The sequence below is a fragment of the Tachypleus tridentatus genome, chromosome 1 (assembly GCF_004210375.1).
Source record: "Tachypleus tridentatus isolate NWPU-2018 chromosome 1, ASM421037v1, whole genome shotgun sequence".
Taxonomy (NCBI): Eukaryota; Metazoa; Arthropoda; class Merostomata; order Xiphosura; family Limulidae; genus Tachypleus; species Tachypleus tridentatus.
Window position 1 is genome coordinate 157,662,125 of NC_134825.1, and position 23,072 is coordinate 157,685,196.

General features: G+C 35.3%; 1 protein-coding gene and 2 long non-coding RNA genes across 10 annotated transcripts in view; 2 read left to right on the plus strand and 1 right to left on the minus strand.

Moving 5' to 3' along the window:
- Positions 1–353: 353 nt before the first annotated feature.
- LOC143228585 (homeobox protein six1-like) lies at positions 354–21,249 on the minus strand. Its single transcript, XM_076459816.1, has 2 exons — positions 19,877–21,249; positions 354–3,074 (listed from the first exon to the last, which is right to left on the minus strand). Exons 1-2 carry the CDS (start codon positions 20,539–20,541, stop codon positions 2,693–2,695), a joined length of 1,047 nt encoding a protein of 348 aa, XP_076315931.1. The 5' UTR covers positions 20,542–21,249; the 3' UTR covers positions 354–2,692.
- On the plus strand, positions 5,296–11,485 carry LOC143228654 (uncharacterized). The gene is made up of 2 exons (XR_013015381.1): positions 5,296–6,085; positions 10,197–11,485. It is a non-coding gene; the product is annotated as an uncharacterized LOC143228654 (long non-coding RNA).
- LOC143228592 (uncharacterized) overlaps positions 21,073–23,072 on the plus strand; it is a 93,713-nt gene continuing 91,713 nt past the window's right edge. For 6 of the 8 annotated variants that reach the window (XR_013015364.1, XR_013015356.1, XR_013015357.1 and 3 more), the window contains exon 1: positions 21,112–21,287. This is a non-coding gene — a long non-coding RNA (uncharacterized LOC143228592). Of the gene's footprint in view, positions 21,288–23,072 lie in introns of all 8 variants that reach the window. The other 2 variants (XR_013015358.1, XR_013015362.1) reach the window with 1 other exon arrangement.

Below are 23,072 nucleotides of genomic sequence, written 5' to 3' on the forward strand. Positions count from 1 at the left end.
AACTCATTGTTATTTCGTTTGACTAAATTAACATTTGCTAAATTTCAGTTAAAATGTTGAGAGTAACTGTGAGAAAGAAACATAATGAGTGAATGGCGTTTGGTTAAGCCTAACAGTGTTTTCGCTAAGCCTAACATGGCGTCAGCTAGAGGTAGTACATGGAAATAATTTACCTTATTGTTTTCATGTGATTTTTGAAGTATTTACTGCTGATTGTTTAAGGTTTAAAGATTTGTGTGATACAAGAGTTAACGCTTTCCATTAAAAAAGTTAAAGAAATGAAATAATTCATTAATACAGATATGTGGAAATTAAGTGCATAGGAATACATACATAAATAAATCTAAACTGAGTAAGTTTCAAGAACTTTTTAATATTTATTTACATAACACTTTGTGCTGAATTACATATAATATGCACACCAGGTAATATATGAGCATCACTATTCACACCCATACAAACAGAGACAAATATTTGGCAGAGTTGACGTAACGAAACACGACTAAAGCGTTATATTTAATGAAGAAAAGGTTTAATTGGATACCATATGTAGTGCAAGAAGCAGCAATGCAGTGCTTAAATTTTTTTACCTATTAAGAAATAATTAAACCTTTACACGTGATGTATTTAATTGAGGAATGATGTTAAAAAGTGCACATTAACCTGGAATTTAGAGAATCGAGTACATAGAATGCATTTTTTAATAGTCGTATAACATTATTATGCAGTTATAATGTCGATTATATTTGTTTCTTGTAAAAAAGATCAACATTGGAAGCTACGATTAAAATGATTAGAATAATTTTATCCTTAAGCGAAGTAAAATCGTGCCTGAAATAGGAACATTTATGAGGAACAAATTTTATTTTAATAGTTTGTTAATTGCCTAAAAATTATGAAAATATTGGATAAACTTACTCTGGGTTACTCATGGTATAAGGTAAGAAATAAAACCAGAAAACGTTTTTATTTCTTTCTTATAACTGTGCCGTTTTTATTTACAAAGATTATTCACACAAAGTAATCCTTTTATCCGTTTTTTGTTTTTGATAAATTATTAGTATAATCATGGCATATAAAAATTAATTAATTATTATATTTATGTAGGGTTAAAACATTTTTGCTTAGACTTAGACTATATGAAACCATGATGACAGTACCGGGAATTTCAAGTATTTTCTAAAAGTTTGGGAAAATAAATATTGAAATAGGTTTCAACACAAAGGAAAATGAAGCAACCTGGAAAGTGAGTCTGGATAAATTTATAATTTAATAAATGAATATATTTAATAAATATACCTAGTCTGAAGATAAAATCTAGTTGATTTCATTTCGACTTAATCTACATTTTGACTGGTTTTTTTTATTTCTAAGTTTCAAATTGTTTATTTTAAAAAGATATCTATATAGCTAATTAAGGCCTAACAATAGTAGGTATAGGGTTAAGAAGATAAAGCCCAGAGTTAAAATGACCTAAAGTGTTGACAACCATACAAAATGTCAGAATATACTCTCTTTATCGTGCACTAAAACTATTAGTCGCTAGGTGAGATAATTTATCATATTTACAAATTATTAGCGTTAATGGCCTGTCGCTAAGGGAAGAAAAAAAGACACACCAAGTTGTCCTAACGATTTCAGTTCGTTCTTAACCAGCACGAGACACAAATGTTACTGAGGAGCTTTTACATGAAAAATTACATACAAAAGTGTTCACCTATATCACGGTAGTGCTCGGAAGAAAATAGTATTTTGTCAAACGTGACTATAGTATATTAATTTGATTGATTGTTGATGCTAATAATGTATAAGCCAACAAGGTGCTTACTTTCTATTCTACATACACTCTCAATCTTGTTTGACGATGACCTCGAAAATTTTCAATTTCAACAAGAAAAAAATACAACTTAAAGAGCTGAATACGAGTCGCGAAAAAAAGAGGAGAAAATTTAACGAGCTGAGCGTGAATACAAACTTATGTTTAACTTATGTTTAAATACCAAATTCTACTCGTTGTGATTAATTCAGAATTGTATAATATTAATTGTATAATTCAGAGAAAAAACTTATGGAACTTTGCACAAACCATAGTATTAAAACTATTTGTTTTACATGTAGCTATCACATGGTTTGTTTGTTTTTTAACAATGAACAGAACTCTGAAACATATTTTCTGCTAATTAGTCTACGGAAATCAGGAATAAACTAATAGAAATCAGCATGTAAATTAGTTACTGTTTTACAGGAAAATTTATATATATATATATTTTGTTTTTTTCCTGTCCATTTAAGCAGATTAGCTGTCGGTGATCGATATAATTTTCCACGGTTCAAAACTTTTCATATCTTCTAAATACGGAGCATATGCACATGAAAGATATGTGAAGGCAAATATCTCTACACTATTTATTCGATATCTTCAGAAACTTGTGAAATGACTTTTTCTTTTTTTACAAGTATATGTAAAAAGCAATACCACAAGTGTCGGAACTTTACATCACATGTACAAACATGGCAGCTGCTAGCGACACGTTGTCTATTTCATAAATAATCGAAAAGTACAAAGCATCAGCCCACACTGCGGATTCTAATGAGGGAATAAAAAAGCACAGAGTAGCTTATAGTACTGGATGGCGGCGGGTCCTGACCGGACACCTTAGCTTTACAATCGGACAGTCCCCGCCACTGACCGTCATAAAGCATGATAATCTGTGGGTAAGCCTAATCCGAAATCTCCAAGCTGCGGGTGTAATAGCGTTCCGTGCATCGTTGTCGAAAACTCCGGCGGGTGGTTAAGACGGAAAGCGCCACCTAGGGCGACAGTTTGAGGGATACCAACCGACGAAGCTGGCGAGATGGTGGCGACGGGGTGATGGTGTAATATCGGACTAGGAGCTGCAACATTCGTGCTTGTTGACTTCAGCTCCCTGGAGAAGATGCCATCCGAACTACAAGCTGGCTCGGAGTCAGAGTTTTGCCGATGGTCTGTTCCCGTTTGGTGGTCGTTTTTTTCAGAACATTCTGCTTCTGTGTCTTTGGTCGAATCGGAATTCTTCCCCTTCTCACCAACGTCCCTAAAATAGAAGCAAACTTTGTCTCATTATATTCGTTTCTTTAAAATTTAATAATTAATAAAAACTAACTACAAGTCTATGGCACAGAAACTTACAAAGAAACTCTAAATTTTGAGATAATTTTAGTCGATTCCCTTTTAAAATTCTTTTAGCACTTTATGAACTAATATCCTTTAGTTCATAATAAACACACTCCACGTTACCTTGATCCGCCAAGTGAATCTTTCGTAACTTTCTAGTTAGCAGCCCCTGACTGAAGTCAGTGTTGAAGTTTATATGCAATTATTGTAACTTCCTACGTTCTTATCCATATTTAACCTTATCAGTATTATCACAGAAATTAATATTCATTTCCAGTACGGCCATGTGCGCTAAAATAAAAGTTGAAAGAAGGAAAAGTTAAAGTTTCTGATGAGTAGTCTAATACTAGCTGAATACCAGTTGGTGAAGGTATTCATATGAGAAGCTCGTGTTTAAACAGACTCTATTTATATATATATATATATATATGTGTCTGTGTGATAGAAGTGATTTATCACTACTGCTTTTTCTGTACACTTCTCTAATATAAACATGCCTTAACTTGTTCATCTAATTCATTTACTCCACTATAAACACGAAAGGCCCTGCATGGCCAATGGTGAGGGCGCCCGACTCGTAATCTGAGGGCCGCGGATTCGAATCCCCGTCAGGCCAAACATGTTTGCCCTTTCAGCCGTGGAGGCGTTCTATAGTACGAGGATTTTACATTAGAAAAAGTGTAGTCCAAGAGTTGACGATGGGTGGTGATGACCAACTGCCTTCCTTCTGATACGTTAGGGGTAACCAGCCCAGATAGCCCTCATATAGCTATTTGATGAATTAAAAAAACAACAACAAAAAACTTCGTATTCTTTTTTGGTGTGAAAACAAATTAGCATTTTTTAATCTTATTCCAGTTTTCAGGTGATGAGAGTCAACATTTTTTCTTCAGACTTTATTTCTAAAATATCTATTTTTTAGTGTTAATGTTAATGCATTTGGCAAAGTGTGGTCATCATGAAAAGTGTGGCCACTCTTCTTCTAACCCCAAACCAAAATGTTAATATTTATGATGATTAAACCTGTTATATGATGAACGGATTATGAAGTGTGTTGCGTTTAATGATTTTAGCAACATTGTTAATTATTATAAATTGTAATTAGACCAAGGCCTCCCCCTCTGGTACAGCGGTAAGTTTACGGATTTACAACGCTAAAATCAGGGGCTCGATTCTCCTCGGTGAACTTAGCAGATTGTTCGATGTGGCTTTGCTATAAAAAAACACACACACACATAATTATACCAGGGGATCTTATAGGCTACAACACAACGAGTGATATCCGATTGTTACAACATTTCCATAAGTACGTCTTTAACAATCATGTTTATTATTGGTAATAAACTCAGTATTCCTTAGTGTACAGTTTAGAGTTTTTGGTTTCACACATAAAGAGCTTTTATAAGATATAAGCATTATTTACTGGCCGCTAGGTAGTTTCTAAATCCATGTCTGTTTATCTCAAATAAATGGACCGATTAGTACACGTTGAAAGAAACAGCGTTTACAATAGAATATAAAAATGTATAGCAGTTATTTAATTTATTATTCAGTTCTATGCAAAACAGATGGACGTATCTTTTTAATTCAAACACCTAATTTAAAAGTATATTCAGCCCTGTTTTCTTACGAAACAAAACAAAAGTTCATTTTTGACACTGTCTATTCTTTCAACTTAACAAATTAAGACATTATTCCTCTTCAAATTACCTTCATTAGAATGAGATAAAACAGAGTAAAGATATAACAAATTAAGAAATTATTCCTCTTCAAACTGCCTTCATTAGAATGAGATAAAACAGAGTAAAGATATAACAAATTAAGACATTATTCCTCTTCAAACTGCCTTCATTAGAATGAGATAAAACAGAGTAAATATATAACAAATTAAGAAATGATTCCTTGTTATAGTGCCTTCATTATAATGAGGAAAAACAGTGAGACATTCTTTTCATATTTAAAGTAGTGGTATAACTGTCTAACAAGTAAACGCAGAAGAGGATTGAGGAGGGGTTTAGCTGGCAGATACACGAAAGGCCGCCGCATCTGTGAAAGTAGCGGGACACAGTTGGCAAACATGATAAGTAAATAAACGCCAAGAAGGCAAAGATCACAAAGAAAACAGACAAAAGTGTACTTGTTGAATTCTGTAGGTAGTTTTGTCAACTTTTTCATGAGAGGTAAAAGTTACTTTTACAAGTAGGTCAAGTTTATACACAAAAGATGTGGAAAATTCAACCTCACCCCACGTCTTTTCGAGAACTAGAACTTTAACCACGTCAAACAGAACGTCAGAATGAAAACTTCCTTTCTAGTTGCATCAATAGGAAACCAGATGAAATTTGCTGAATGCTTTGTCTTCCCATTGGAACCTGAGGGATTATAACGCTAAAAACTGCGTTTATATATCCATGATGTGCGCAGAAGAAAGAGCCCATTGTGTAGCTTTGTACTTTACGACAAACTAATGACCACGTGGGACCAGCAAGCACGAAAAGGCTACCTAACGGATTGTTATATTTCATATAAAAGAATCAGAAACAAATTATGCAACGTGTTTATGATCTAGAAAGATTCGACAGATTTGTGAACGTTAAGAGTGGAGTTTAAACTGATAAAAGTATAGAAATTTACGAGAATTTTGGTCATTTTAAATGTTTGAATTTCGCGCAGAGCTGCACGAGGACTATTTGCACTAGCCATTCCTAATTTAGCAGTGTAAGACTAGAGGGAAGGCAGCTAGTCAAGGCCACCCACCGCCAACTCTTGGGCTATTCTTTTGCCAACGAATAGGGGGATTGACTGTTACATTATAACGCCCCTACGGCTGAAAGAGCAAGCACATTTGGTGTGACGGGAAGTGGAACCCACGACCTTCAAATTACGAGTCGAGTGCCTTAACCACCTGGCCATGCCGGACCCATTTTAAATGTAAGTTACAACATAATAGATTTACTCGTAAGGAAATTGCAGCGCGAAACTTATTCATTAATTACTTTTGATCTAAGAAAATATTATAAAAAGTGTTTCAAAGTGTTCGAACAAGTAACTCGACAGACAAGTAAAGTGACAGGATTATTAATGTCTTCCCTCCGAAATGTTTCGTACTGAACCATATAGGTTGTATGTATGTGTGTTTTCTTGTAGCAAACCCACATCAGGCTATCTGCTGAGCCCACCGAGGGGAATCGAACCGCTGATTTTAGCATTGTAAATCCGGAGACATACCTCTGTACTAGCGGGGGGCATAGGTTGTACATTTGACCTATCTGGAATTAAGAATTAACTGGACGGAATTTTTCAGTGGAACTCACACCAGTTTCAATACTGAAATTACGAACTGAATAATTTTACTAATTCATGTGAGAAAAACAGATGAAGTGATAGAAATATGACATAAATATATATCACTTCCTGTTTTGGTATTTAATAAAAAGCCCATTTTTAATTAACCCTAATTTAGCCCCATTCATAATTCGCACTATCCATAGCCTAAACGGTTTATTCATCAACAGCTAATGCCTGAAATATAAACTAATGTATTTCACACAAACAAATGATTACTGAATGTCACTATGTTCGAGAATCGGACAGTAATGATTCGCAAAACATATGAGAGAAGAACGCTTCTCAAAGAATTCCATCTCCAACAAAAAATCAGGGTAATCTCTGTATAAATGGAGAAGAATGATGGATCAATCAAATGTTTACTAAGATGAGTAGCAGAAAACAGTCTAAACACGCAAGGCAACTGAGGTCGTATGCATGCATTCCTTATAATAACCAATGTAGTTAATGTGTTTAAAGTGAAGAATATGGCAAATGAGACGTACATGACACCTGACTTGAAATAAGTAGAAAAATATATAAAACTATAAAGAGGATTAGGAAAAGTATCAGTGAATAATAGCTGCGAACAGCGTTTTGTTCTTTTGTAAGGTCGATTGGTCGAAACATTAACCACGTGATATTTTTTCCTCATACAGTGCTTTCAATCGTTTCTTTGGTTTCAAGTTCTTTTGTAAATCTGAACTGGAACTTCCAATATCCATGCAAATATTAACCGGGGCTTCAATGTTCATGTCAGTATAGTTATTTTCAGTTTCAGGTGTAAGTTTGCATACGTTTCCAAAGAACCTTAATTTGTATGTATCACTCATACTCGTGTATGTTTACTAAACCATGTGTGAGACACGTGGCTACAAGTGTACTCATGTATGAGGTAAATACAAAATGCTTATCTCAGATAAATAACCTTGTAAGTCAATTTAACCTAAGTGATTGTACTTTACTTTAGGTAAATTGTTTTATATTCCAACAGCGTGGATGAGAATATACGTTGAAAACAACCGTTGGCCGTATGAGCCTAAAAATATGTATTATCACATGTTGTCAAAACTGTTTCAGTTTCATTCTCTTTAGGCCAACTTTACACATAAGCATTTTAAACTGAGATAATGAAACAGTTAAATTTTAATTTAAACACCAGTATATATTTTTTTTGTTTTATTGTTAAACGCAAATCTACATAAGAGGTTCTGTTTTCTGGCCATCTGTAGTATAAATGAGTTTGGATTCTTTTACAGTCGATGTCGTAAGCCGTTCTAAAAAAATATATATACATTAAAAACAAGTCAAATATATACACAACAATTCTTTACACGATAGGCTAATTTAGGGATGGCTAGCGCAGATAGCCCTCGTATAGCTTTGCGCAAAATTCAAACCCAACTAAACCTAACCTTGTTTCCCAAGCAGGCCATACGTATTCTTGGTAAACCTGTAAATTGGGTTGATTATTTAATATGAAGATAAACAGAAATCATGAATCTAATTACGTCCGATACTTTTGCAGATCAAACTTAGCCATGCTATTCTGTCATTAATCCTCTCAGGTTACAGATCGTATTTATTTCAGTTTTGCATAAACATTTATTGGTAGCATCTAACTTTGAAGTAATAAAACACAATACGTCGATGATTTGTTTATAGGAGTGTGACAGCGCTGTTGAGGGAATAGAGAAACGTGTTTGGTATCAATGCTGCTATTTTATGAGTGGATTTTTTTTCAAGTATCTAATCGCCATCAAACGGATACTTAATATAAAGCGCATTTACTCTTGATTGTAAATTAAAAATTTCGTGCAATGCTACAAAAAGGATATCTGCGCTAGCTATCCATCATCTAGCAGTGTAAGACAAGAGGGAAGGCAGCTAGTCATCACCACCCACCGTTAACTCTTGGGCTACTATTTTGCCAATAAATAGTGAAATTGATAGAAACATTATAATGTCCTTAAAGCTGAAAGGGCGAGCATGTTTTATGAGACGGGGATTCGAACTCGCGACCCTCAGACTAAGAGTCAAGAGCCACCTGGCCATTCTAGGACGATTGTGAGAAATATAATATTATGCTTTCGTGTCAACTTAGTTCATATTCGTGAATTGCGGACCAAATAGGCTAAATATTTTTGAACTGCCTAAAGCTGTGAAGTTTCCACCTTTAAGCTAATACCATGTTAGCCTCGGTTGGCATGTTCATGTTTCCTTATGAGACACCACATGAGAAGGGTCAGAGAACAACGTGTTCATTCAATTCCAGCACATGTGTTCTTCATTGTGGCTTAGCGACAAGTCTGAGGGCTTACAACGATAAAAACCGGGTTTCAATACCCGTGGTAGACACAGCACAGATAATGCAACAACAAACAAATAAGTCATGCAACATGCGTAGTCTAAATGACACAACGTGTTAATATTAACTTTCTGATCTAGAAATCTCTGTAATTAAAGTTATTCAAACATATTTACACGTGTAACATTTCTAAGGTCATGTAGTTTTTTTTAAGTAAAATAGTAAAAAAATGTGTTTTTTTTTCTAAATGAAATAACCACATGGTTCTATAAAGAAGACATTTCTTGCAAGGAATATAATTGTGGAAACTTTTTATAAGAGCAAAGCACTAATGGTGAGTAGCCATATGTAGAAGATAGTTAAAAGGTTTTAAGCGAAGGCGTCGTCCGGATTGAAACTATCAGAGCCAGAGATCTTTAAAATTTGGTCAGACTCGGGCAACGCGATTGTTTGTTGTTAAGCACAAAGCTACACGATGGGTTATCTGCGCTGTGCTCACTACGGGTAAGGATTTGTTTTGTTTCTTTTTTTAATTTTGGGCAAATCGACTCGAGGACTATCTGCGCTAGCCGTCCCTAATTTAACAGTGTAAGACTAGAGGTAAGGCAGCTAGTCATCACAACCCACCGCCAACTCTTGGGCTACTCTTTTACTAACTTATTACGTGATTGACCGTCACGTTATAATGTCCCAACGGCTGTAAGGGCTAGCATGTTTGGTGCGACGGGGATTCGAACCCGTGATCCTCAAATAACGAGTCGAACGCCTTCACCCACCTCGTCATGCCGGGCCTCGAGTATCGAAAACCAGTTGTTAGCTGTGTGAGCTTCCACACTTTCCGCTGAGCCACGGATGGGGGGAGCATGTCGAAAATTGTTTGTATGCAGTTAAGTATGAAGTTTAACAATGTGCTCTGTCCACCACAAGTATCGAAACCTGGCTTATAGCGTTGCAAATCCGCAGACATACCGCTGTACCACTGGGGAACGAAGTCGAAGATAAGTGCAATATAGCTTATGAAAATTACATATATGTGAATGTGTGTCTTTATGTTTTAATAGGTGACTCACTTCGTCATAAGTCGAGTTCTTACGAAATATTTGATTTTTCTCTCAGAATATTATGTAAGTATTAAACTTCCAAAGACAATACTGTAGTTAATACTATACAAACAGTGGAACTCACAAAATAAATACGCTAAAACTAAACCGGTGAGACCGAAAATTATTTATATGAGTCTTTTATATATATATATCTGGATTAGTCTTCTGTGTAAGGTGGGGCAACATACATTTATCCCTTCTGACCTTTCCTTAAAATTACTGATTGACATTTTTGAATCAAATATAATGAATACTTTGTGCCATAATACGTGCTCTCTATTCTCTTCTTTTCTTTTTTTTTCAGCTTCTCATCTTGAAGATGACTTCTGTTATGGCTTTCACTCAATAGATTATTTTGGGTTGTACATACCTTTAACATTTCGAAGAATAGAAAGAAACATTCAAAATAAAGTATGCGTTTGATTACTATCTCCATACTTTCTACCATCATGGTCGTAAAAGTGTGCAATACTTCAGAAGCAGGGGTCGCTGTATGTCATTCCATTTCTGATTTTAGTTTTTCGAGGACAAATTTTGTGCTATGTTTTCAAATATCATTAACTAAATAAGCATTACATATACTGGTGTTATAAGTTAAGCTTTAGGCCCGGCATGGCCAGGTGATTGAGACGCTCGACTCGTAATCCGAGGATCGCGGGTTCGAATCCCCGTCACACCAAACAAGCTCTTCCTTTCAGCTGTGGGGGCGTTGTAATGTGACGGTGAATCTCACTATTCGTTGGTAAAAGAGTAGCTTAAGAGTTGGCGGTGGGTGGTGATGACTAGCTGTCTTCTCTCTAGTCTTACACTGCTAAATTAGGGCCGGCTAGCGGAGATAGCCCTCGTGTAGCTTTGCGCGAAATTAAACAAAACAAACAAGTTAAGCTTTAGATCAGGTATGTCAGAAGACTATCACATACGACACTAACACTCAAATAATCACTACCAACCAAACTATTTCAAGCGTTAATCGTATTCAAACGTTTTAACTCGAAACAGTTTATGACATGTCACACAAACAACATAAGGTGCAACTGTTTTCATGGTGTTACCAAAGATCGGTGATAAAGTTTACGAAACGCTTAAAGAAAAACGTAAATTTATACGTGCATTGCGTAATCGTTTAATAAACACCACAAAAATTCTGAAAGGTTTTTGAAGTACGGGTCTGTCGAAGACGTGTGAAAATTAAGACACGAGAAGAGGTCCTGCGTCAGGCAAAAGAAGAACGCATACTTGTCCCAACAGTTATGAAAAGAAAGAAAATATGGATTGGGCACGTGTTGAGAGGGAATGGGCTGCAAAAGGAAGGGACTGAGAGAAGATTCCTTGGGAGAACAACAAGACGAAAGGTTTATGGATAGATAAAGAAGACACCAAGAGAGAAGAATTGTGTCTCGGAGCTGTCTGGAATCAGTACACTTAAGTATGATGAAATACACACATAATGAACAAAATAAAACACTCTTAAGCGTTTACAGTGATATTAACGATAAGTCATGTCAATTATATTTACAAAATATGTAGTTCTACTTTACTTTCAGCTGTTTTATTGAAAACGTTTTCTAAAATAAAAATGCTATTTACTCTGTGCTATGTATATCGTTAATCGGAGTTCCTTATTCACAGTTTCTTTGATCCATTTTGTTTATGCATATCGTTAATCTGAGTTCCTTATTCACAGTTTCTTTGATCCATTTAGTTTATGCATATCGTTAATCTGAATTCCTTATTCACAGTTTCTTTGATTCATTTAGTTTATGCATATTGTTAATCTGAGTTCCTTATTCACAGTTTCTTTGATCCATTTAGTTTATGCATATCGTTAATCTGAGTTCCTTATTCACAGTTTCTTTGATCCATTTAGTTTGCATGGCCAGGTGGTTAGGACGCTCGACTCGTAATTTGAGTTGCTCGAATTCCGGTTACACCAAACATGTTCGCCCTTTTGGCGGTGGGGGCTTTATAAAGTGATGGTGAATCCCACTATTCGTTAGTAAAAGAGTAGCCGAAGAGCTGGCGGTGGGAGATGAGGACTAGCTGCCTTCTCTCTAGTCTTACACTGTAGATTAGGGAGAGCTAGCGCAGATATTCCTCGTTTAGTTTTGCGCGAAATTCAAAATCAAACAAAGAAACCATTTTGTTTCTTTAAAGTTGAATATAAAGCTACATAGTGAACTTTCTGTGCTCTGCCAGTGACGGATATCAAACTCGGTTTCTAGTGATGTAAGTCACAGACATAGCCCTGTTCAATGGGGGATATATCCATTTAGTAATGTAGGGAAATAATTCATTCACTTGTGCGTTTTTTCATTTTTCTTGGGTCTATGTATTAGAAGACATTATCATGTTGGGTTTTAATTGTTAGTATGAGGCAACGTTGTGTTGTTGGTGTAACGAAGGTTTCCCATAAAAATAAAATTGAAATATTATAATTTTTTTTTTTTACAATTCAGTTGATACAAGTACAAGTTAAAGTATACACTTATTACTGAATGGCGTAACATATATGAAAATCATCTAATTTATGTGGGATATTTAATGCTGTCGCTGAATTGAAAGCGTTTAACCAAATATAAACTCTTAACAAATGATCACAAAGCACATGTATAATATATTACCAAACAATTTGTGCAAAGAATGAAATAATACGAAATACGATTTAAAAAAAATTAACTATCGGATCAAAGAAAATGTGCTGAAAGGGCGAGCATGTTTGGTGCAATAGGGTTTCGAACCTGCGACCCTCAGATTACTAGTCGACCACTCCTTCTAGTAAACTGCCACTCTAGTTAAGAATTATATAAATATATGTCTAACAGGCCCGGCATGGCCACGTGGCTAAGGCACTCGACTCTTAATCTGAGGGTCGCGAATTCGAACCCCCGTCGCACCAAACATGTTCGCCCTTTCAGCTGTTGGGGCATTATAATGTGACGGTCAATCCCACTATTCGTTGGTAAAAGGGTGGCCCAAGAGTTGGCGGTGGGTGGTGATGACTAGCTGCCTTCCCTCTAGTCTTACACTGCTAAATTAGGGACGGCTAGCGCAGATAGCCCTCATGTAGCTTTGCGAGAAATTCAAAAAACAAATAAAACTAACTATATTTACACGTGGATGGTCTTCACAAAAATGAATGTTTATTTACAGGTTGAAAATTTGTCAAATATACGTTATACGCGTGTGTTTTTTGTGTTAAGTAACTGAATATTAAAAGTTATAATGAACATATCTAAAAGAAAATAGAATGACGTCATCAAAACGAATTATATGAACATTCTATAGACGTTGTGGATTTTTTACATCACTTGAGACGTGGTGTTAATAATAGAACAAACGCAATAATATAACTGAAACGTTGCATAATATCTAAATGATAATACCTTTTAGTACACAATACGTCCTAATTAGTGTTGAAAAAAAACATTCAACAGAACATTTTATATGTGTTTTTTGTGATTGGTGTGTAAAGAAAACAACATATAACAGTTCGTCATCCAATATCTTAACTTCAGAACGTTTTGACTGGCGTTGAAAGAATACTGAAAGTAAGCAAGCACACGTTTGAAATACATTTTGACAGCCATTAAACGTTTTAAACACACAAGTGTTTAATTCAACAAAACTGTGAAATTCAAAGAACATATAGGACAGTCACGTAAACAAACGAACAACCTACCCTGTGAATGACTGAGCTGTAAATTTGAATTAGGGAGCAATAGGTAAACATATTAAACACTTTAGTACACGTCGAAATTTAAGTCAATGATAGTCCATTAAATAAAATGAACAGTTTCATCCTCCATCAAACTTAAGTTTTTATTAGTGACGGTTCAGTAGAGATATTGAAGAGTTTAGGCTTGGTTCGGAAGTCACATTTGAGTCTGTGTTGGTTGATTTAACATGTTGAACTGTTTACTTGCGGTATCAAGAAGCAAGGTTGAACTAAGGATGAAAAACGAGGAAGGTTTCAGACAGGGCTCACGTGCACAAGCTAATGAATGATCCACAACTCCCGAAGAATAGTGAGGTACGGAACAAACAATGATATTTAGGGATGCGTAGAACTCTGACGCAGAGTTATATGTGTTTGTGGTTAACTATGGATTGTATTGAACATAATACATATATATTCTGTTCTCATTGCAAGTAGGCCTAGATCACTTCAATCTAATTATTCAGTAGTCACCTTTATTATTATTATTAATTTCTAAACAGTCAGTAATTGTATTGCTATAATTAGATACGGATAAAAATACGGACGACTGGATAACTCACTTATCTTTTTAACAAGAATTAATATTAACTTCCGATTAGAACAAGACATCTACTTAGAGTTATCCTATAAATTAACCTAGTGATATTTTTTTTACGTTCTGACTTATAAAGCTCAGACTCAGACTTGCCTCCTGTTTCTTGCCAACAGATCTAGTCTTGTATAAACAGCAGCGAAATAGCAACCGAAACAATGGGTACAAGTTAATAGGCAACGAATAATATCGGATTGCTACAACTTTACCGTAAATACTGCACTTATTTAGGATGGAGCATATAAAACACAATATTAAGATTTAGGAAAGATGTTTATGTATCAGCTAAATGAACCTCAAGTTTGATTGTGATCGTTGTTTACAATAATGTTTTGTTATGAGTTGACTGAGCATGGATCTATCTCCGTGTTGTTCACGTGCCTCGTGCAAACACTAAGGGGGTTTAAAACTTTGGAAGTTTAAGGAAATTTAAAAACTAAAAAGTATATTTTTACGCCACAAAAAAGTAGTTTAGTTCCTGATTTCAAATAATGGAAAGCGCTATTAAGACGAGGAAACTTAATCGAGTGAAAAGGCATGATTTAGAATTGTACCATTTGTGTTTTTGCTACGTAAATATGTTATGACACGACTAGTAAGTTAAAAAAAATCAAAAATTAAGGATGACTAAAAGTGATAAAAAAGAAGTTAATTATGGATTCGTGAGTAAAAACAGATTAAGTTGAAGCATATTCACGTGCACACGCACTTACGTGGAGATTCTAATAATCGACTTTTGGTGTCAGTAGTTTGTCTGCATAAAATAAAAGAGATAGAATTTTTATATAATTATAAAAAAATATTTTCTGATAAAGTTCTAGTTGTAACAGACAGGTAAACAGATGTAGTTTACAAGATCCTTATTAAATCACGGGACCTTCTCTTATTTACATAAATGCTTTATTTGTTTTTTTATTTATTTTTTTCCTCAGAGCCTTTAACCTGAAATTTTCAAACTTTTTATCGAAGGAATCAAACACGTAGTCGGGAAATTCTTGGTGTGCCAAACTAATTTTTCATGTTATCCTTAACTATTATCTTTGATGTTTGTTCAAAGTTAATAAGCGCTGAGGTTTCTTACTTGTAATGTGGCCATATTTAATAAGAAAGCTCTTTACTCCGATTTGAATTTTGCGCAAAGCTATACGAAGGCTCTCTGCGCTAGCCGTTACTAATTTAGTAGCATGAGACTAGAGGGAAGGAAACTAGTCGTCACCACTCACCGCCACCTCTTGGGCTAATCTTTTACCAACTAATAGTTGGATTGATCGTCACATTATAATGCCCATACACCTGAAAGTGCGAGCATGTTTGGTGCGACGGAGATTCGAACTCGCGACCCTCAGATTACGAGTCGAGCGCCTTAACCACCTGGCCATGCCGGGATAATAAATATAGTGTGGTTGATATATCGTTATATACCCTTATTTCAGTCAGGGATTCTTAGAGATGCTCTTAATTCTAACTCGTTAAGATTAGGGTTGAGAATATTGAACTGTTTCGAATGTACCTCAATAACAACTTCTACAAATACATTCTGTCATCGAATAACAACAAGTTATAAAAAATAACCCTAAAAATAATGTTTATAGTACAATACTGTTTGCTGAAAACTAGAAAAAAAATATTTAATATATTATTAGAAGCGTTGGTAGGAAACGTGTTGCTTAAAGAAAACATCTACAATTTTTATAAATTAACGACAACTTCGCAAACTAAATCTTCACTTCGTTAAATCAGCGGTATGTTTTCGGACTTACAACACTGGAATTCGAGGTTCGATTACGTGTGATTAACAGAATTCGGATGGTCCACTGTGTGGCTTTGCGGTAAAAAAAAAGGCAAACATCGCTTTACGTTAACATATAACGCGTATTATAACGTTATATTGATCACAGGAAAACTTAATAGAATCAGTTATTGATAATATTTTAATTAGTCGTGGGTTTTTAACATTTCAAGTACAAATAGAAGATCTTACAAGATTTTAAAGCTAATTTGTCTATGTTATTTATGCTACAATTAGCTTGTGACATATAAAAACTGTAAACAGAGATACCATAAGTATCCCAGCTAATTAATCTCACCAACTATTTTTACACTTCTTCAATTTATTTGACAGACAAAATGAGTGGCCCGACATGGCCAAGTGTGTTAAGGCGTTCGACTCGTAATGCGAGGGTCGCGGGTTCGAATCTACGTCGCACCAAACATGCTCGCCCCTTTAGCCGTGGGGGCGTTATAATCTTACGGTCAATACCCACTATTCGTTGGTAAAAGAGTAGCCCAAGCGTTGGCGGTGGATGGTGATGATTAGCTGCCTTCCCTCTAGTCTCACACTGCTAATTTAGGGCTGGCTAGCGCAGATAGCCCTCGAGTAGCTTTGCGCGAAATTCAAAACACACAAACAAACAATATAAAATGAGTGATTTCTCCAGTTTTATTTCGCCCAGTATTTAACACAGAGAGTGAAACATAAAATCACTCAACGTGACGCAATACGTTGGCCTCACTGGAATCGAGCGACGCTGAAAGAAGCCGGTAATTTGTGAGTTAAAAACAAAGTCTGAAAACGTTAGAAGGCATGACTATTGAATTTTGAACCCACCCACTTTACGTGTTTCTGAGAGATATTTCTTATTCAAATGCTAAGCCTAGCAGCATATATATGTATTTGAAATTCCTACCATAATAACATGTTTCGCGTCAGTTACAATGCAGACTTACTTTATATATAACATTACATGAGTGCTTGTCATACAGATTTCATGTCACATAAAATGATACCTGAAACTTAATTATAACTACTGAAAGTTACGTAGCTATGGTTAATTAAGGCCATACGAGAAATTTTGTGAAATTTACTAAATACAGACTAAAAGCATATCATATGATGCCATCTTACAAATATAAGCTTTAAAACATAGGTTAAACAATAATTGCGTACTGAAAACATATTAAGATTTATTTTTCTACACAGTTTACATATACGTATTTCTCATTTCAGTGATGTCACTGCTATCACAAATAAAAGTGTAATACTGTATAACATACTGATATGACCATTTCTATTTATCTGTATTTGCAATTTGTTCTTTGACAATATATTATTCACATGTCCTCTAACCTCCAATACACAACAATCATACGAGTTCTATCTTAACAATGAAAAAGTCGTTTCTATTACTTCAACTAATTTTTGTGTATGTATTTTTGGAACGACTCTATATTGTACAACTGTGGCTCATAGCATTATTTATACTTGTATACAAAAGTGGGGGGCCTGGCATGACCAAGCGTGTTAAGGCGTGCGACTCGTAATCTGAGGGTCGCGGGTTCGCATCACCATCGCGCCAAACATGCTCGCTCTTTCAGCTGTGGAGGCGTTATAATGTGTCGGTCAATCCCACTATTCGTTGGTAAAAGAGTAGCTCAAGAGGTGACGGTGGGTGGTGATGAATAGCTGCCTTCCTTTTAGTCTTACACTGCTAAATTAGGGACGGCTAGCACAGATAGCCCTCGAGTAGCTTTGTGCGAAATTCCAAAAACAAACAAACAAAACTGGGGGATTTTAGGTTTGTTAATGTGTGTGTGTGTAAACGTTTAATGTAATATTTGATAATATACCCTAGTAAATATTTTATAATATACCCTAGTAAATACTTGATAATATGCCCTAGTAAATATTTTATAATATACCCTAGTAAATACTTGATAACATACCCTAGTAAATATTTTATAATATACCCTAGTAAATACTTGATAATATACCATAGTAAATATTTAATAATATACCCTGGTAAATACTTGATAACATACCCTAGTAAATATTTTATAATATACCCTAGTAAATACTTGATAACATTCCCTAGTAAGTATTTGACAATATACCCTAGTAAATATTTGATAATATATCCTAGTAAATACTTGATAACATACCCTAGTAAATATTTGACAATATACCCTAGAAAATATTTGACAATATACCCTAGGAAATATTTGATAATATATCCTAGTAAATACTTGATAACACACCCTAGTAAATATTTGACAATATACCCTAAAAAATATTTGATAATATATCCTAGTAAATACTTGATAACATACCCTAGTAAATATCTGATGATACACCCTAGTTAATACTTAGCAATATACTCCTAATAACTTAAAAGATTAGGAGACACTTTAACTCTATTCACATTGTCTCTCTCCACGGCTTTATTAAAATAAAGTAGAAAACAACATTTCGACCTTCTCAGGTCATCTTCATGTTAACAGAGAGAGTTTAGAACTGACTCTCGTCTTCAGATACATTTTTACTTCAACTCTCGTCATCAGGAAATATTCTCTCTCCCTCTTTTTGTTTTGCCACAAAACTTCGGTTTTCTTTATTTCCATACAAAATACATTAATACATTCTCTTAGATCTTGATATGATAAAATAGTTTACATTTTCTATTCACACGTACATGACTTAACAGTGGACTCGATAGTGGAACGGTCTTGTTATATTAATAGAATAAATGACTCTACCCAAAATTGATCTGTGTAACTTTGTCCTTTTTTGACATTGCATGATGGGAGATTTTATAACTATACAATATAATTTCACTCATAATGCTAAGCCTTTTTTTATGTGTAAAAACCAATATAAGAATAAATGTAAGAACAACTAAAACGTATACGACAAAAAGTGTTTTAAAGATCTTAAAGTTTAAAGAACTCGTACTGAGTAAATAACATTCGTTATCAGTACGTATACATACAGAAATATCTGCACATGCGTAATACACAAGTAAAATTGATTTAGAATATATTTTTTAATAAAACGAGTAAAGAAACAATAATTTCCGAGGCAAAATATTAACAATATTTAATGAATTTTAGTAACATTGCTACCTCTGAATATAATAAAAAAAGTAGAAAATAAACCATAAAAATTATATTAACGTCCAATTTGAGAAAGTTATCCACTTAGAGCATAAGTGAGAATCAATCTGAGAAGGAATATAGCTAATTAAATATACTTTTCTTTCTGTCTTTTTTTTTGCCTATAAAGATCAGAACGCAGTGTCTCAATGGGTACCCTCACCGTTAATGATATTTTTGGCTGTAAACCTAGTGATATATCACAAAGACCTGCCAGCTAAGTTATTCCTCTATCCCTGTACTAAGCAATCAATGCCAGACAATATGTACATTAAAAGAATAATAATACATAATTTAAAATAAATACTATTAATTAAAGTAATATTAAAGCAATAATAGAGTCTATCTGACTTACGAAGTTATGAAAGTTTTGAAAAATATAATTTGTGAAATATCTTTTGTTCTTACGCAACAACTTGTGCCTATACCACTGTTTATTCGTTTTACTTTTAGTTGAGATTCTAAAGAGAGTCTGTAATATTTTATTTCTTCTGTTTACAGGACCTTATTTATATGCATAAGCAACGAACAGCATAGCCTTGTATAAATATGTTTTTCTTTTTCCTTTGGCTGCAGTATACGACAATCTTCGCACTTATAGTACTTGTTTATATTAACGAACACAGATGATTAATTTGTCCTTGACGTTAGCTAGTTCTGGTTATAATTTGCCTTCACAGTTTATGTCTGTCTTCAAGCGTCTTTGTATTGAATACACACACACCGTACAAGGAAATATCCTTACCTGTCCTTTGTTTCTGCCGCTCTATCTCTTTGCCTTCTGTTTTTGAACCAGTTGCTGACTTGAGTGGTCGTCAGTCCAGTGGCCTCGGCTAGCTCACGCTTCTCACGTGGTGAGGGGTAGGGATTGTGCGAGTACCAGTCTCGGAGTATGTTTCGTGACTTCTCTTTGAAGCAATAGCTCGTTTCTTCCCCGTCCCAGATCGTTCGAGGTAACGGAAACTTTCGGCGGATCCGGTACTTGCCGACCGCTCCCAGAGGCCGGCCACGGATCCTCTCGGCTTCGGTGTAATGGGCTTGGAGCCAAAGCCCTTGGAGTTTTGAGTGGGAGGCTGGCGAGAAATTGTGACTCTCCAGAATACGATACAGTTCCTTGAAGTTTCCCCGATGAAAGGCCACCAGAGCTTTAGCCTTCAGCACACTTTCATTCTTCTGAAGATGCTCGCAGGCCGGTAATGACCAAAGGAACCGGCCGAGCCTTTCGATATTACCGGATTGTTGGAGCACTTCACAAACACAGGCTACTTGCTCTTGTGTGAATCCAAACGATGGAAGCATGGGGCTGGGGGATGACGGGTTGACGCTGGGGCATGAACCCTGAGACAGCATGTTCGAAACTACAGAGAGGTGGGGACCCGCCACACTGTCGTTCATGTGGCCTACAATCATGAGTTACGAGTGCTTCATGGGCTTACTCGTGAGTGGTGAAATGTTGGTTGGGATAAAACAAAACTATCTAATTTAACATTAGTTGGTCGCCGGAGATCTTTCCAAAATGAAGTTGTCTAAACTATTCTACAACCACTAGTGCTCAAGGATTCTTCAATCAGGCGCGTGCGTTTCGTCAGCTGAGCAAATTCAAGTATGCCCGACTCGAGATCTCAAGGCACCCACCGTCTTCTGTTCCAAATCTATATTTACAGGCAACACGGACTCTTGAAAACACGCCACTCTCTAGGTGATTCATCTTGACATTATCATGTTCTAGGCGCCGGCAATGACCGTTTTCACGCTCGTGATTGGCTCTCATCGAAGGCCCTCCGCTTAGTCAACATCAAAGTGAGCCGATGGCTTGTGTTGCCATGGTAACTGTGTCAATCATACGAATTAACCCCTCCTACCACCTTTTCGTTCAGGAGTGGCCAGCCCAGAGCGCGAAATCTCGCGCGCATCACGCTGGCTCGTACGTACGGACGTTGCAGAACAAAAGGATAAATTGAATCACAATTCATGATTGAATCCCACCGTCTAATTTGGTTTCTCAAGAGGCCAATACTGGAGAAGTGTTGACACTACAAACTAGGCAATTGTACTAATGAAAATGCAAGAGCATGAGGACATATGAGGAGCTGTTAGTGGCTTCGACAGACTAGAAATATATGACAAAGCCATGGGGAGGGACTGACTCTTAGTGGGTGAGTCTCGTGTATTTTATACAGAGGGCAGTGTCCTTCCATAATATAACTGACGTCTCATATAAACCAGTTTCCTTTTCATTTTAGTAGTAACTATTAATAAACAAAAGCCATAATATTACCAAGTTAAGAACAAATAAAGGCGTTAAGCAAAAACAGTAATTAAAGCATAGACAAACTGAATATTATTGTACGTAAACTATGTGAAAAAAATTTAATGTGCCATTGTTGATACGTTACCACTTGCGCAAAAATAATTGTAACGTGTTACTAATAAATAATGTAGCGTATTACGCAACTATAATTTATTTATGTATTCCTTAACCGTGTAAGCATAATAAGCAAACAGCAAAGAGTAGCATTACCTGTCGTAAATTTTATAACAAAAGATTGTTAAAACCAAATTTGTCAGTGATTTTATATACTAGAGTTGAAATTAATTAAATAGTATAATTAAATTACCTGAGCCACATTTCATAGCTTTATAAAGCAAAGCCACAGTTTATAAAATACCATTCCACGTACATTAGAAAACGACATGTTTGAAAAAACAACAACACGGATATAATGCTTGTTTGTTTTTGAATTTCGCACACAGCTACTCGAGGGCTATCTGTGCTAGCCGTCCCTAATTTAACAGTGTAAGACTAGAGGAAGGCAGCTAGTCATCACCACCCAGGACCAACTCTTGGGCTACTCTTTTACCAACGAATTGTTGGATTGACCGTCACATTATAACGCCCCACGGCTGAAAGGGTGAGCATGTTTGGTGCGACCGGGATTCGAACCCGGGACCCTCAGATTACGAGTCGAACGCCTTAACCCACCTGGCCATGCCGGGTCAGGATATAATGCACAGACTGACCTTAGAATGAAAGGATTTTGACTGTTCGTAAATGTATATTTTCGTCTTTTCTTTCAGTCAGTGCAAGAGAAACGGCAGCAGTAATTTCTATGATAGAACAGACGTTTTGAATGAACTAATCCATTTTAATTCATATTTTGTTTTATTTCGGACAGTGGTCGTTGTTGGGAAATAGATTTAGTTTATTTATTACTTTTAGGCCACCGTATATATATTCGCGATTTAAATATACGTTTATGTATAAATAATATACAATTTTAAATAATTTATTTTCCAATGTTATCTCGTCGTAGTTAATTTTTTTATCTGTGCGTCTATGTTTCATGTTGCTTTATTTGGTTATTTACAATACAATAATGAAACTACAAAAGCTATACAATTTTTATATATTAAAGCATACTTTTAATTCAAATTATTTTTAAAATATTCTAGAGACATTGATACAACACGAAAAAGTCGACAGGTTGCGCCACATTTTCATTTTTTTTATATATATTTTTAAAATAGCGATACTGCAGTTTTTATCTGTTTTCGATCTCAAATGTTTTCGTCAGATGATAAACCTGAATACATTTTAAACCAAAAGTCAGATGCTCTAATGAAGATATAAATAATTATAAGTTAATCGAATTTAAAATAAAACGTATAAAACCGAAATAAAAATAAATCACAAAACGAGAAATAAATGATTCAGTTGACAAGTTCCGATGAAGTCAGTTCCTCATATATTAGCTCGATACGAATTTACACCTAAATTTGTCAATGAAACATTTCTCGTAACAAAGCTGTAATTATAATTTTAAGTCATTAATATAAGTTTCTGAATCACACTTATTTTTCTTTCGCTTAAAGTCTTGCTTTTTTTGTTTGTTTTTGAATTTCGCGCAAAGCTACTCGAGGGCTATCTGCGCTAGCCGTGC

Coding starts and splice junctions, on each gene's coding strand:
- LOC143228585 (XM_076459816.1), bottom strand. CDS start 20,541: ATGATTGTAGGCCACATGAACGACAGTGTGGCGGGTCCCCACCTCTCT. Junction 3,075..19,876: donor GCGGCAGAAACAAAGGACAG/GTAAGGATATTT, acceptor CTTCTATTTTAG/GGACGTTGGTGAGAAGGGGA.